At 46.4% G+C, this 16,582-nt stretch overlaps 1 protein-coding gene across 2 annotated transcripts; it reads left to right on the top strand.

Moving 5' to 3' along the window:
• Positions 1-8,361: 8,361 nt before the first annotated feature.
• On the top strand, positions 8,362-11,610 carry LOC115539743 (keratin, type I cytoskeletal 13). 2 transcript variants are annotated; one of them, XM_030350536.1, is made up of 8 exons: positions 8,362-9,014; positions 9,141-9,223; positions 9,323-9,479; positions 9,642-9,803; positions 9,917-10,042; positions 10,359-10,396; positions 10,445-10,576; positions 11,213-11,610. In XM_030350536.1, the coding sequence occupies exons 1-8, from the start codon at positions 8,550-8,552 to the stop codon at positions 11,301-11,303; spliced, it is 1,254 nt and encodes a 417-aa protein (XP_030206396.1). In that variant the 5' UTR covers positions 8,362-8,549; the 3' UTR covers positions 11,304-11,610. The 2 variants fall into 2 exon arrangements, with proteins under 2 accessions (XP_030206396.1, XP_030206395.1); XM_030350535.1 differs by having other exon boundaries at positions 8,363-9,014; positions 10,359-10,576.
• Positions 11,611-16,582: the final 4,972 nt, after the last annotated feature.

Genomic DNA, 16,582 nt, shown 5'->3' on the forward strand with positions numbered 1-16,582 from the left:
TCCTGGAGTGGTGTTTCAGAGTCCTGGGTTGTTTGTGCAGAACATTGATTGGCTCATGGGGATTATACAAAATACACACAAAACAAGAACCCCGACGAGATAATGTGTTTTGAGCGACGATTGATTCTATTGAGGTGAATAAATAATAATAGAAAATGAATCATAAATCAGTTGGAATAAAATGTATCGATTTTTATATGAATAATGGCACTTAATGTACGCACTTATTGTAAGTTAGTCATCCTGGAACTTAAAACTATTACTAAGCATCGTGTAGCGCCTTACCCTAGCTACCTTTGTTGTATACAGGGAATGGGTTAACCTAGTGATTATTAGTGCTTGCCACTTGGTTCTATGAACATCCTTACCTTACCTACAGCAATATATTGTTGTTTCTCTTTCTTCCAACAAATGGACTTATTGTAAGTGTCTTTGGATAAAATTGTCTGCTAAACGCCCTGAATTTAAATGTAGGCGTAAGCGTTATCCATCACTTTTTTGGCAATGTCTTCTTGGGGATTACGTGGATACACTGTAAACAGAATGAAGCTGTAAACACGTCTCGTTCCAGGAGCATTAGATCTGTCTGACAGCTGCTGGGTTGATTAGCCTCTGAGCCATGAAACCGTCACTCAGAGGGGATGAGGCCATAACCGTTGCAAATGTGGTAACTCTTGCAGGTATGTACACGCATTAAGAATGAATGAAATGACTGCACCTTCTTGTTACTCTGTAGGACATTACTTGTTTACATTTAGGGCACCAGCATTTTATCCAAAGCGTCCTACGATAAGTCCATTTGTCAGAAGAATGAGAAACAACAATATATGGCTGTTGGTACAGTAATGATGTTCATAGACCCAAGTGCCAAGCACTGACAATCACTAGTTTAACCCTAACTCTTAATTTATCTGGTTATACACCTGGAGATTATAGCGTTATTGTATAAGAATGCACAATGACATCCAATTTCTGTTTTTAGTCGTAATGCAAACTTTACGTCAGTGAGAGGTCAGGTAAAAGGTTGTGAGGGTCGTACATTTCAAGTTTATCAAATTGCAAGCTTTTATTGCATTTGGTGCATTTGTAATTGCAATCTTAATGTTAATTATTAGTGTGTGATTCCTGATTCTACGGATGAGGACTAGGGCCACATGTTATTATCTTTTTGGAGTTTTGACTTTAATCTCAGAATTCTTACTTTAAAGTAAGAAATCTGAGATTAAACACAGAACTCTGAGATTCTGATGAAAAACGATCCGTGGTGCATCTGTCCTCCCACTAACAGCCACCCGGTGTCGCCCTGGTGCACCACCGACCTGGTGAAATCTCACACGGCTCATGGGGCAAAGGCTGGTGGAACCCCGCACAAACGGAAGTGATGAGACCCTACAGAGAAGATGAACCCATGTGACAACGCGTTTGGAGGAGTGGGTCAGCTCTCACAAATAACTAAGCCTTTTGGTGAGTCTCCTACCAAAGCCCAAACCACCCATTGGACAACAATCACAACCTCCGTAAACTTTCATTTTGTATTTATTATTTATTATTATTTGTTATTTGTCGACATGCCTCCTCCATATATTCCAATATATGAATTATAAATACAGTACATTATATATGTAAAAAAAACTAAGGAAGTTTTTGTTTGGTTGGTTATTTCTCTGTGGTAACAATGCTTTTTGGCAATAAATACACAGCCACAACAGCCTGGCACCTCCTCCTCATGCTGGTCACCAGCCTGGTCACACACTGCTGTGGGATGGCATCCCATTCTTCAACCAGCATTTGTCGCAAGTCAGCCAACGTGGTTGTGTTGGTCACTCTGGCACGAACAGCACGCCCAAGCTGATCCCACAAGTGTTCAATGGGGTTGAGGTCAGGACTGCTAGTAGGCCATTCCATCCTCTCCACTCCCACATTCTGGAGGTAGTCTCTGATGAACCCCGCCCTGTGGGGGCGAGCGTTGTCATCTTGGAGGATAGAGTTCGGTCCCAGACTGTGGAGATATGGGATTGCCACTGGTTGCAGAATATCATCTCTATATCTCTCTGCATTGAGATTGCCTCCAATGATGACAAGCCTTGTTTTTCCAGTGAGGGAGATGCCGCCCCACACCATCACACTGCCTCCACCAGAAGATGTTATTCTATCGATGCAGCAATCAGCATAGCGTTCTCCGCATCTTCTCCACACTTTGACCCTACGATCCAACTGCCGTAGGCAGAATCCGGACTCATCACTGAACATGACGTTCCTACACATGTTCAGGTTCCAGTGCACGTGTTGCCGACACCAGCGAAAACGGGCCTGACGGTGAAGGGTAGTCATGGCAGGACTCCTGGCAGCCCAATTAGACCGGAGATTGGCTGCGTGTAGTCTGTTCCGGATTGTCTGGGCAGAGAGCCGTTGGCCATATCGTTGTCATCAGTGCTGACAAGGTGATGAAATGGTCTTCTTGGGGTGTCATCTTCTTGGGACGCCCACTTCGCGGCCTGTCTTTGACATCCCCCGTTATATAGAACTTGGCCTTCAGTTTGGAGAGGGTACTAGGGCTCACTCCAAATAAGGCCGCAACTTGGTTTTGCGGAACACCAGCTTGAAGTTGCCCTATCGCAAGGGCCCTATCCAGATCAGTCCAACGCGACATGCCCATTCTTGGAGCAGACACTTACTGACTGTAGCTGTACTAACAGTAGTAGGGCCCATGCTCACAGGTGGTACCAGAAGCTCAAAACAAGTGTCAATAGCAACAGCAAAAAAACTTGTTGGGCAATGGCAGAAAATATCAGGCAAATTTTTCATGGGCACAACCCACATACTCAGCGCTGCTGCTCATCCCAAAAATGCATGTTCCTTCCAAATGGGGCACCATTTGGAAGGGACTAAACAGGCTTTCCAATGGTATAAGATTTATTGCCAAAAACCATAGTTACCACAGAGAAATAATCTACCAAACGCAAATTCCCTTACTTTTTGTGCGAAGTTTATATACTGTGTACATATATATAAATATATATATATATATATGGATGTGTATTGGAAGGCTGGTGTTGTGCTAATTCAAAACCCTTTCCCAGTCGATGTGCTGAGACTTGCCTATGATTCACAAATCCGTCATCAGAAGCTCTGAGTGTGGTGGGTTAGGGAAGCTTTATTCCCATCAAAAAATCAGTCTTCATCATGTTTTTGTACGGAACATAAACCATCTGCTTCTAAAATAGTCCATACAGGATACACCAGGACAGAGTTGCCAAATGTCAGAATTAATTGCTTTCTTTCTAGAAAACAAAGGAAAGAAGATCAAAATACTAATAAAAGCTACTAAATATGAAGATATGTGTGCCTATTTTCTTTGTGATTTTTCAGTTTTTGTCCCGATCAAGTCGTAGCCTATTCAACCCACAACCCAAGCTTAACGCCACATTCACTCACCAGGTGTGAGATTTCAGACCTCATTGTGAGGACTCGCACGGTGCCCCTGTGTTCATGTGTTCATGTGTTCACGCTTCAAGGCCTGCAGGCTGTAGGGGTGGAGGTGGGTGGAGATGGGGGGGGTAGGCATCAGGAGCAGAGATGGGTGGTGCACTGAACTTGGTTTGGTTTCAGGGCTTGGTTTTAGGGGGCTGTTTTAGTTTTGGGTTTGGTGCTGGAGGGTTTGATTTTAGCTATATGATTTGATTTTAGGGCTAGTGTTTGGTTTTAAGATTTGATATTGGATTTGGATTTGTTAAGGGTTAGTGTTCGGTTTTAGCGTTTGGTTTTAGAATAAGGGTTTTGTTACAGGATTAGGGTTTAGGGTTTGATTTAGTTGGTTGGTGTTAGGGTTAGGGTTTGTTTTTAGGGTTTGAGTTTGGTTGTAGGGTTTGGTGTAAGGGTTCGGGTTTTGTTACAGGTTGAGGTTTTAGGGTTTGATATTAGTTGGTTGGTGTCAGGGTTAGAGTTAGGTTGGATGCTCATCAATGTGTGTTCTGTTCATGAACAGAACATGATTTCTATATTTACCCTCAGCAGGTGCCGGCCCAGAGTAAGTCTTCAACGAGGGCCACATTCAGCAGCTGGGACAGTTTGGTTCTTCACTGGCTCTTTGGATTCATAAGGCCCTGGAACATGTATAAAAAAGTTAATACAAGGGCGGTCTGTGTCTCAGGAGATGGAGTAGGTTGGCTGGTAACTGGTAGGTTGCTAGTTCGATCCCCGGCTCGTCCTAGCTGAGTGTGGAGGTGTCCCTGAGCGAGACGCCTCCCCCTGACTGCTGCTGACCAGCTGGCTGTCGCCCTGCGGGGTAGATGATGCGTCGGTGTGTGAATGAATGGTTGTGAGTCGCTTTGGATAAAAAAAAAAAATCCCTAATGTTCAATGTATATGTTAGTTAATGTGATGTTTGCACAGGGAATAGTATCATTCCATGACACACGAAAACAAACGTTATTACCGATAATAACGTTCATTACAAACACAGCTAATCACATTAACGAGCACGACAAACTGAACCTGTTGCTTCAAAGTCTCAGTAGCTCAACCCCTTTACGAGGACGCTGACTCTGGATGCATTTGCGCAGGTAGTTTGTGTGTTTATCTTCGTGCATTGTGCCCGGGTGACCTCGGGGCACCCGACGTCCCGTACGTTTAATAACAGGTACGGGAAGCGGATCAAAGCGCTGTGTTCCGCTGGGCGCGGCCGCCCCAGTCCTCCGGCCATCCTTTGAATCAGACACCACCTGTCTCCACCTGCACAGCAGCGACAACAAAGAGCAGGGCAGAGTCGCACAACTCAAACCGTGAGTCACTGGAGGCCCTGAACGGCTCCGATGGGAGATACCAGAGAGAGGGAAAGTGAGTTTCACTACTTAATCTCCTCATCCGACGTCGTGTGGGTTTAACAACCCTCAGCCACCGCAGGAATGTTCTCCTGTCAGAACCAAACCCACGTCGTTAGCCCCATAAGCATGTTGACGAAATGGAAGCTAAATTCTAAGGAGCGTTTTGTCCATCGGTGCGATGGAGACAACTTGAGTGTTTTGACGCTTCGTGTAAGATTGACAACTTAACGGCCTCTGTGCTGGCTAAACACCCAGAAAGAGGGCGTTGCATCTGTCGGTCGATGAGATCATATCTCCACATCGGATGGCTCCAATCCCACGATGGGGGCCATGGCTATGATATCATCAGCGGGGAGACGATGAGGCTTCAAGAGGAACAGTCGTGTACTGTTCAATACCAGTGTGCCAACAGAGACAAAGAGAACGCCCAGAGCACTGAAGGAATGGGGACTCCCCTGCTCCCTTTCACCTGGAGAGGCATTCAGCGGCTAGGAGCCACGTCCTCTCATTACCTCAGAGGGCATTCAGCCCCTCACACCTCTCACAGCTGCATTCGACACACACACAGGCACGCGCACACGGGCACACGCACACACACACAGACAGACGTACATTGTACACACAGACACGCACGCACAAAAATGCAGACACACACACATACACAAAAACAAACACACACAAATTCCCACAGCCACCCACACACACACCCATGCTGACATGATTCATCATTATAAATGATTAAAAGATAACATAATGTTTCATTCTCTGCAATTAAAAAACTGCACGTAAGGGATTGCATAGTATACAGAACACTAAGGTAAGGGAGTGCATAGTGAACAGAACACTAAGGTAAGGGAGTGCATAGTATACAGAACACTAAGGTAAGGGAGTGCATAGTGAACAGAACACTAAGGTAAGGGAGTGCATAGTGAACAGAACACTAAGGTAAGGGAGTGCATAGTGAACAGAACACTAAGGTAAGGGAGTGCATAGTGAACAGAACACTAAGGTAAGGGAGTGCATAGTGAACAGAACACTAAGGTAAGGGAGTGCATAGTGAACAGAACACTAAGGTAAGGGAGTGAACAGAACACTAAGGTAAGGGAGTGCATAGTGAACAGAACACTAAGGTAAGGGAGTGCATAGTATACAGAACACTAAGGTAAGGGAGTGCATAGTGAACAGAACACTAAGGTAAGGGAGTGCATAGTATACAGAACACTAAGGTAAGGGAGTGTATAGTATACAGAACACTAAGGTAAGGGAGTGCATAGTGAACAGAACACTAAGGTAAGGGAGTGCATAGTGAACAGAACACTAAGGTAAGGGAGTGCATAATGAACAGAACACTAAGGTAAGGGAGTGCATAGTGAACAGAACACTAAGGTAAGGGAGTGCATAGTGAACAGAACATTAAGGTAAGGGAGTGCATAGTGATCAGAACACTAAGGTAAGGGAGTGCATAGTGAACAGAACACTAAGGTAAGGGAGTGCATAGTATACAGAACACTAAGGTAAGGGAGTGCATAGTGAACAGAACACTAAGGTAAGGGAGTGCATAGTGAACAGAACACTAAGGTAAGGGAGTGCATAGTATACAGAACACTAAGGTAAGGGAGTGCATAGTGAACAGAACACTAAGGTAAGGGAGTGCATAGTGAACAGAACACTAAGGTAAGGGAGTGCATAGTGAACAGAACACTAAGGTAAGGGAGTGCATAGTGAACAGAACACTAAGGTAAGGGAGTGCATAGTATACAGAACACTAAGGTAAGGGAGTGCATAGTATACAGAACACTAAGGTAAGGGAGTGCATAGTGAACAGAACACTAAGGTAAGGGAGTGCATAGTGAACAGAACACTAAGGTAAGGGAGTGCATAGTGAACAGAACACTAAGGTAAGGGAGTGCATAGTGAACAGAACACTAAGGTAAGGGAGTGCATAGTATACAGAACACTAAGGTAAGGGAGTGACGGGGACGAACATGCGATCTCCACAGTGACTGAACACCTCTACCAACATTCCCCTCAGACGTACATGACAATATCGCGTTTTAAAGTAAAATGCATCTTGGACATAATTTATGGTTCTTTAACACATGGACGCGAAGGAGCTGCATTCTCTGAAGACGACTGAATAGGTAGGTCAGCACAATGTGTGTGTGTCTGTGTGTCTGTGTGTGTGTTTATCTGTGTGTGTGTGTGTGTGTGTGTGTGTGTGTGTGTGTGTGTGTGTGTGTGTGTCCTTGTGTGTAAGTAAGAGCTCCTTTTAAAGCAGGACACAGTATGAGAGTGTTTCCCAATAAAGCAAACACTAACGTTCTTGTTATGAAGAGGGCCAACATCATGTGAAGGCCTGCGTAATTCTCTTGGTTTCCAGAGCAGAGTCCAAACCATGGTGGTGTTCTGCGAGGGGTCGCGGACATGAGGAGAGTCTTAAACCCATGTAATGGAACAAGCTTTACTGAGACGCTGTTGTTCAGGTCTGGACATGAAGAGAATGCCAGGGAAGTCTGCCAAGAGGAACAAACATCTGGGGAATCATCTGCAGAAAACATTCCGAACCCGATGCCAGCTCCTGAGTTACGATTCATCTACTCCACCCTAATCACTCCGTCATCTGAGTTCTTAGGACCATGTCTGCGATGTGTTTGGACAATGCATACTAGTAGTAATATTAATATTAACAGGGATCTTTTGAGGCGTTGTGCAGCTAAATAAATAAACCAACCAACCAAATGAATGTGGGCCTACAACGCCGCTATGAACTCCATCTCCTCGGCCCACGCCAGGAACGCAGAGTCGCTCAGCAGCTTCCGCAGAAGACTCAAGACTCACCTGTTCAGAGTTCACCTGGACTCTGCATGGCCTCTCCCCTAGCCCCCCCCCACCCCTCTTATAGTATGTTTTACGTCTTTGCACTTAAAAACCGGGCTGAGCAATGTGTACCATCTTATCCTAGTTACCTCTGTTGTGTACAGGGAATGGGTTAACCAAGTGATAGTTAGTGCTTGGCACTTGGTTCTATGAACATCCTTACTGTACCGACACAATATATACTGTAGTTGTTTCTCTTCCTGCTGACAAATGGACTTATTGTAAGTGGCTCTGATTAAAGGGTCTGCTAACCGCCCTGAATGTTAATGCAAATGTAACTGTCCGCCAGAGGAACCTAGGTGAAGGCAGGCTAACCCAAACCCTGTTTCAGATTTATGACTCAAATGTACAAAAGCAGCCAGCTGACAGGAGTTTGGCCAGGCTGTTGTTTTGTACCTGGCTCAACTCCCAGGACCTGATTCATAATGGCGCCCTGTAATTAAGCAAATCCGTCGGCAACAATGCATTCTCGTACATTGACGGCTACAAATGGGAACATACACGCGGTAACAAAAGGCCAGCGGACGATCTCAGGAGTTACTGTGCTTATGTTTGTGTTTCCTCTCCTCTCCTGCCAACCACACAACAACAGCTTCATGTCAACAATCAGTGTAACAAGCTGGTGCCCACCCTCCACCCTCCACCCTCCCTCCAAACACGTATGGGTGCAGCAGGGCGTGTGTGGCAGGTGGAGGAGTGTTGTGGCAGCTCCTCCCTCCAGCCCGTCTCTGCGCCTCCTAGTCCTCCTCCGCTGTGGGATTATAAAGAGCAGGGCAGGAGCAGGGGAGTGCACCACAGTTGCTCTCTCCTCGTCTCTTCTTCTCCAGGTTCTCCTCTCCAACAGCAGCCATGACCAGCTTCAGTAGCTACGGCGGTGGAAATGTCAGAAGTTCCAGGAGTGTGTACGGCGCCCCCGGCGGTATGAGGGTCTCCACGAGCTCAATGGGCGGCGGTGGCAGCTATGGGTTCGGCTCCGGAGGCGCTGGAGGCTACGGCAGCGGTAGCGGCTTCGGTGGTGGCGGCGGCTTCGGTGGCGGCGGCGGCTTCGGTGGCGGCGGCGGCTTCGGTGGCGGCGGCTTCGGGGGAGGAGGAGGAGGCGGAGGAGGAGATAGCTTCGACGTTAGCGCCAACGAGAAGGCCACCATGCAGAACCTGAACGACCGCCTGGCCACCTACCTGGAAAAGGTGCGCTCCCTGGAGAAGGCCAACGCCGAGCTGGAGCTGAGGATCCGACAGTTCCTGGAGAACAAAACCTCTCCCGGATCCCGAGACTACTCCGCCTTCTTCGTCACCATCGCCGACCTGCACAACAAGGTACGTCCCCTGAGCTTCAGGAAGACCTCCGCCTCACGCTGCTTACCGTCCGTCCTCCTGAACACCTCGCTTAATGACTGATTCTTCCTGTCCTGCGTTCTTTTGCCCTGCTCTTCACCGCTCTAGATCCAGGGCGCCACGTGTGTCAACGGAAGCATCTACCTGGCCATCGACAACGCCAAGCTGGCGGCGGACGACTTCAAGACAAAGTAAGAAGATCAGAGAGCGACAGCCAACGTGACTGCGCAGGCTGACTGTAGAGAGAGGATGTCTCTGAGGGTAGTCCTTGCTAACGCTGTGCTCCACAGGTGGGAGAACGAGCTGAGCATGCGGCAGTCGGTGGAGGCGGATATCGCCGGACTCAAGAGGCTGCTGGACGAGCTGACTTTGGCCAGGTCAGACCTGGAGATGCAGATTGAAGGGCTGAAGGAGGAGCTGATCTTCCTGAAGAAGAACCATGAGGAGGTGGGGTTGTAACGCCAAGCTCCCGTCATGCATGTCTCCTCGTGTCTCATCGTGTCTAACCGCCGTACGCTCTGATCCAAAACACAGCCTTTCAGAAGCTCAGTGGAAATGCTTATTTCATGTCCAGCCTCTAACTTGTCTTCTTCCCTCCGGCGCTACCAGGAGATGCTCGGCCAGCGGCAGCAGATGACGGGCCAGGTGAACGTGGAGGTGGACGCGGGGCCGACGCAGGACCTGAACGCCGTCCTGTCAGAAATCCGCGAGCAGTACGAACAGGCATCGGCCAAGAACAAGAAGGAACTGGACGCCTGGTTCCAAGAGAAGGTAGGAACCGAGGACTCCACTGGACAGAACATGTTCTCCGTGCTGTATGCTGGATCGTGTTTCCATCTTCATAAGTGTTTATCTTCAGCTCCTTGTGTTTGATTCCATCGCAGGCGGCGACGGTCAACAAGGAGGTCGCAGTGAGCACAGAAACCATCAACACGTCCAAAACGGAGCTCTCAGACCTCAACCGCCTGCTGCAGTCCCTGCAGATAGAGCTCCAATCACAACTCAGCATGGTGGGTGCACTGCTGCCTGCGGAGGACCGCACCTTAGGGTGTGGTCAGCGGATAGGGTTACCTGAGTTAATTAGGGTGTGGTCAGGGGACAGGGTTACCTGAGTTAATTAGGGTGTGGTCAGGGGACAGGGTTACCATAGTAACTAAGGGTGTGGTCAGGGGATATTTGTACCCTAGTTAATTAGGGCGTGTTCAGCGACAGGGTAACGATAGTTAGTATTTTTCACTATTGAACCTAAGAGAGGTGACATTGGTCCATTCCTCTCCCCTTCTAAACACTCTCTCCCCCCTCCTCTCCCCTCCCTGCGGACCGCAGAAAGGGTCACTCGAGGGCACCCTGCAGGAGACGGAGAACCGGTACTCAGGTCAGCTGCACGGCTTCCAGTGCCAGGTGACCAGCCTGGAGGAGCAGCTGGTCAACCTGCGCGGTGACATCGACCGCCAGGGCCAGGAGTACCAGATGCTGCTGGACGCCAAGACGCGCCTGGAGATGGAGATCGCAGAGTACCGCAGACTGCTGGACGGGGGTGCCAGGTGGGTCAGGGGACGGGCTGCGTGTCTTTAGCCGAGGTGATGTCACATCACCAGGTGTGAGTGTTGTCAGCCGTTACAGGCCCTTTGATGATCTGCCTTTCCCTGTGTCCTCATGACATCACAAGTGGGCGTGTCCACCTAGATGTATGCTGGATAGATCAGTCTACCCGCCTTCCCAGTGAACCGTAGCAAACGTTTCTGATTCGTCCATAATACAACTAGGTAGACACGCCCCTTTGTGATGTCACTAAGGTACAAGAAAAGGCCGATATTCAAATGGCCTGTAATGGGTAATCACACTCATACCTGGTGGAAGAATATCACCCCTTTAAGGTACGCTTTAGAAACGCGTGCCACCACAGCATCCATCAATGCATTCACATAAAAAAGGTCAACAGGGAAGTAAACCCACGGGAAAGGACATATAAGAGGAGATAGTGCTTTATTAATCCAATAGGGAAATCACAGCACATGGGAGGAGAATCCATACCATCTCATGGTATTGCTTTATTTACAATTTGTACTCAGCAAAATAAACCACCATAATCATAATCAAAAGGCTCTGATATTCAGGGAAGGTGACTGGATTTAATGGCTTGCTTAATCTATAATAATATTCTTCTCCCCCACCCCTAGCACTGGCAGCAGCTCCAGCTCCAGCACCACTACCAAGACCACCTACCGCGTGGTCACAGAGGAGTACGTCGACGGAAAGTTGGTGATCTAAGTCGGCTGAACCCACCAGTAAGGAGAGCCCTCTCGACCGCTGGCAGAGCACCAGGCGAGGCCAACAGCTCCCCCCTACACACCCAGGAACCAGAGGCCAACAGCTCCCCCCTACACACCCAGGAACCAGAGGCCAACACCTCCCCCCTACACATCCAGGAACCAGAGGCCAACACCTCCAAACTACACATCCAGGGACTCCCCTCTCCTACACACCCAGGAATCAAAGACCCACAGCTGTTGTGTCGTGCCCGCTGTATTTGGATCCAATCAAAATAATAAAGAGTGCTCTACCTTGCTGACTAAAACGTGGCCCTGAGAATCATTCATCACTTATTTTTGCATCAATAGAAGCTTCTGTTTTGGTGGACCTTCCCTCTCAACCAATTGATAACATTTCCATTTACATTCAGGGCGTTTATCAGAAGCTTTTATCCAGAGCGACTTACAATAAGTACAATTTTTAGAACAGTTTATCGCTGTCTGTACAGTAAGGATGTCCATAGAACCAAGTGCCAAGCGCTAACCATCACTAGGTTAACCCATTCCCTGTTCAGAACAGAGATAGCTAAGATAGGACGCTACTCAATGCTGAGTAGTATTCTTAAGTGCCAGGACAAATAACATTCAATGAGTGCGTACATTAAGTGCCAGATGGGCCTGATTTGCTGTTGCTACTTTTCCGTATCGCCCTGAGATAGTCTAACGGAACCCTGAATAATTATAACATTTCATGATCATCCCGACTCATAGCAGCTTGTGTAAAATGGAACCGTTATTCCCGGTTGACTTCGGCTAAGACCCACCGAACGTTTAGACGACCACGGTCAAAGACCTCCGGCTTATGGATGCCGTGTCGTAATGTGACCCGTTTTCGACCAACTCCAATTCGGCCGAATGTTAAATAAATCAAACTAGATTATATGTAAAGTACATTTGTTATACCGATATTATAAAATCAAGGCCAAACTCACCTTTTAGGAACTAGTTTCAATGTCAGGACGAGTCTCGTTTACGACCAATATTGACCCATATTTATGACCCATATTAACAAGATTAATTTGACCGTATGTTTGATCCATATAACTTGATGTGGATAATATATAAATTTCAGTTTTACAGTAAAAGAAACGCACCACCAAATGTTAAGTCGGGTCAAGGTGGTCGTTAATGGACGTCATGTTTTATCAAGACCTTTTCGACCCACAATTGGCCAAACACAACATCATCAACATTGGGCAAAAGTTTTGGAATCAATTTTTTTTTTTTCCGATTTCAACGGCAGCCGCATGCACAGCGTTATTAAAAATATTGCAGTCTTTGGCTGGGTTGCACCAACATGGATTAACTCTTAAACTGGATTAATTCAATATTTAATTGTTAACTGTGTTGCACCAAACTTTAAACCTGATTTAAACATAGTTTAATATTAATCCTGGTTATATTTAACCCTTTGGTAATCTCAGTTTAAACTCCATTTAAACTGAGATTAAATTTAAATCCGTTGCACCAGCAATTTCAAACCTAGTTTAATCCTGGTTTAACAGTTATATTTAAACCACCTCTGGAGGAGGTTTATGTTTATCGCTGTTTTCTTGGCAACATGGCTGCATATCTTCGCTGGATGGCGTTAGAGGAAAGAGTTCCTCGCAGGAAAAGTAGAGATAGATTAAATCCAATGGAATTTTACGAAAAAAGCGAGTTTTCACAGCGGTATAGATTCACCAAAGAATCTGTCATATGCCTCAATGGGAAGGTTGGACCAGCTATCAAGCATCAAAGTCAGAGGACTTTCAGTTTCTGTCGCTGTATTCCTCTCTGCTGCGCCGTCATCGTCGTATGGGTTAGGGAGGGGGGAAATCTGCTGCAGGATCATATTAATGATTTTTTTCGATAGAGGGTCCGTAATCATTGGTGGTGGTCCTCCGCCAGTTTTAAACATCCCCCTCCTCTCTTCTGCCGCATCCTTTTTTGCCTTTGCCTTTAAATTCTTCCAGCAGGCTTTCAGTTGTGACTTGTCCCTCGCCTCCTTAATGCCAGTTGAGCCATTGAAGCGCTCCGCTAAGATGACCCAGGTCTCCTCCTTTGTTTCCAGCGTAACGCTGTCAGTCCTTTTATCCTCAATTATAATCCCAAAGTTCTCCATCAATTCCGACAGCAACATCTTTTCAAATGTTGAAAAGTTCGATCCTCTTTGACGTGCCATCTCTTAATAAATGTAACAAGTGTTCACTGTCAGTGTCAAGTGTCAGTGTCAACTGTAACAGTTCAGGTAAATTAACGGTTAACTTTATTCAAAAAGTGAACCGTTGTTTTTTTTCACGATGTAGGCCTAGGCTAGAAAAAAGAAAAAACAGGATATAAAATTGTGGATTATATTGTGCAATTTGTTCACATTTCGCCGGGATCCATCATGGCAGACTGAACACAAACTAATCCTATTTTAATCCTTGTTTAAACTAGGTTAACTAATCCAGTTAAAACTAAGATGTGCAACGCATCTCGGATTAATTATAAACCAGTTTAAACCTAGATTTACTAACCCTAGATTAACCCTAAACCAGGATTCATTTAATCCATGTTGTTGCAACCCAGCCTTTGTGTATAAAACATTGCTTGAAATCTTTCTAGTAGGCCTAAACATTTATTTAACCATGGGCGAACATACTAGCATAGCCTACACAGATTGAAAAAAATATCTAGAAAATATAGAAACAGCGGAGGACATTGAGGCAATAACATCCTTAATTGCATTCTTAATTCAAACTGTCTGTTTCATTTGGCCTCAATTGGCTACGGATGTGAACTTGGAATGAACAATTAAACAACTTGCAAATTTTCTTTTGTGCTTGTGTGTTTCCAGCAATTATTTTCTTCATGATTGACTTAAAACCATTGTTGACACACAACACTGCCAATGTGGCAGTTCCATGAGCAACAGGGATTTCTAAAGGCTACTGTACAGCGGCGGCGACTAGCGTCAGGGGCTGAAACATGAGGTGCGGCCACACCAAACGTTACTGTCCGTCCACACCAGAAGCGAATTGAGCGACCAAATCGCCGGAAGTCATTCACTTTCTATGGGCAAGAGCGACCAAAGCGACCAAAGCGACCAATGCTACCAGCGGCCAAAGTTGAGCGACCAGAGCGTCAAAAAGAAGTTGAAAACTTTTTAACTTTATGCAAATGACTATTATTCGCTTCAGCGACCAAACACTGACAGCCAATCGGAATGTAGACGCTCTTCGCTTGCGTGGATCCCAGGGAACATCGGCAGGCACTTTGGTTCCTACCTACCTTTATTCACTCACTGAACAAAATGTCGGCTGAAGTATTAATCGCGGCTGTAACTTGGCACCCGGTGTTGTACGAACCCACCCTTTTTCAGTTCAGAGATCGAAACGCCATAGTGGTTTGGATATCAAGTGATGATAAGCGGGAGTATTTATAGGCTACATCTAGAACGTTCGTATTTAAGCGGGAATCATTATAATTTTGTTCTCGGTTGTAATTAGCCTACATTTTAGGATTTTTTGTATATTGGGGGGAATCACTGTCCTACTTGTTGTCGAAGCACTTTATCGAACAAGCAAAACCGTCTCGGCAATATGGCCAAGGTGTATGGGAGAGTTCACTATTTGATATGGCTGTCTGTAGGGCCTACTAAACGCATACGGCTCCTTTAAATGCGTCTGCGTAATTGAATTGTACGTCATGAGCGACTTGAGCGACCAAAGCGAACAGAAAAATTCGCAGCGAAACTTTGTGAGCTTTGGTCGCTCCTGGTGTGGACGTACAGTTACTCGCATTGGATAACGCGAGTAAAGGCGGCTGCATGCTTCAGCGTTGGTGTTGCGTTGTTGCGCAAAATTTACTCAAAGCAATTCATGCTCCCTTTTAGGTTGCGCGTGTTGCGCGTGTTGCCAAGCAATTTACCGCCAGAACAGTAGGTGGAGTAATATGTGGAGTAAAGTTTTTCGTTGAAGACGACCTCGAGAATGACGTCTTTGTCTGTGGGAGTCGTTGGTTTGTTTATGTGCCAGATCGTGTTCTCCCCATACACAGTGAATGATGGCAACAGACAGAGGAACAGGGGTGATGAAGTTGTTGATCATTGGGGTTGTATAAATGTGCATATCTCTATACATTTTAAAACGACATAACGTGTTGGCAGCAAAGTTAACTTCACTTCACGTTAATGCTTTTGTATATGAGCCTGCCGGGTCGTCCTTGCCTTCTGGCTTTTAAAAATGGCGGTATGAAAACAGGAAATGTGATACTCCAGACAGGAAGTAGTAACCAGACCAGCAGACCAATCACAGCCTTGCAGGCTGCGCGGCTCGCGTAAAAGCTTACGTAAAAAATGACGCAAGTCTAGAAAAATCGCCCGACGCACGCAAGACGTGAGAAGTCGCGCAAGGGGTGCGCAAGGGCGCGCAAGGGCCTCTTGCGCTTGCGCTTACGCTTATGGTGCGGCCACACCAACCGCGCGCCTAACCTGAAGCTTGACCAGTGTGTGGTGGTTCAACGCTTCCAACGCGTCAACGCGCCAACGCAGCTAGATGAGTCCATGTCCATGCAAGTGAACGGAGCGTTCCCTCTTGTCATAACTATCAAACCAAACATCCTTCACATTCACCGAGCGAACATTATGAAAGTAAAATGCACATTTCTCGCTAAAAATGTTTCCATAAACGCATTTAATGGCGTAACTATGTAACTATTTCCACCCAGAATAAAAAAAAATGTCGGCCGTGGCTGCGCTGGAGTCCGAGGTAGGAAACCCAAACGCCGCCGTGTTTGGGTGATAGAGTTTAGATCAGGTTAGATTAAATAATCTCGGATATAAATAACAATAATCGGGTTAAATAACTTCACATGGTGTGTCTGGTGTGTTTCCAGCATTCGCAGTGTTGATCAGCAGAGAAGCAGTCCGCCAAGACGTTGAGGTTGCTTAGCAACCAGAGACTCTGTCCATGCAAGTGAACGGAGCGTTCCCTCTTCGTCATAACTATCAAACCAAACATCCTTCACATTCACCGAGCGAACATTATGAAAGTAAAATGCACATTTCTCGCTAGAAATGTTTCCATAAACGCATTTAATGGCGTAACTATGTTACTATTTCCACCCAGAAAAAAGAAAGATGTCGGCCGTATGCTTCTGTGCAAGCTCACTACTCTCTGCCAGTGACGTCGGGTCAAGCTCCACGATGATTGGCTACCGCGGCTAAGCGTCACGCGTTGGAGCGTTGAAAGTTCAATTTTCTGAACTCCGGGC

The sequence above is a fragment of the Gadus morhua genome, chromosome 3, assembly GCF_902167405.1.
Source record: "Gadus morhua chromosome 3, gadMor3.0, whole genome shotgun sequence".
NCBI classification, from domain to species: Eukaryota; Metazoa; Chordata; class Actinopteri; order Gadiformes; family Gadidae; genus Gadus; species Gadus morhua.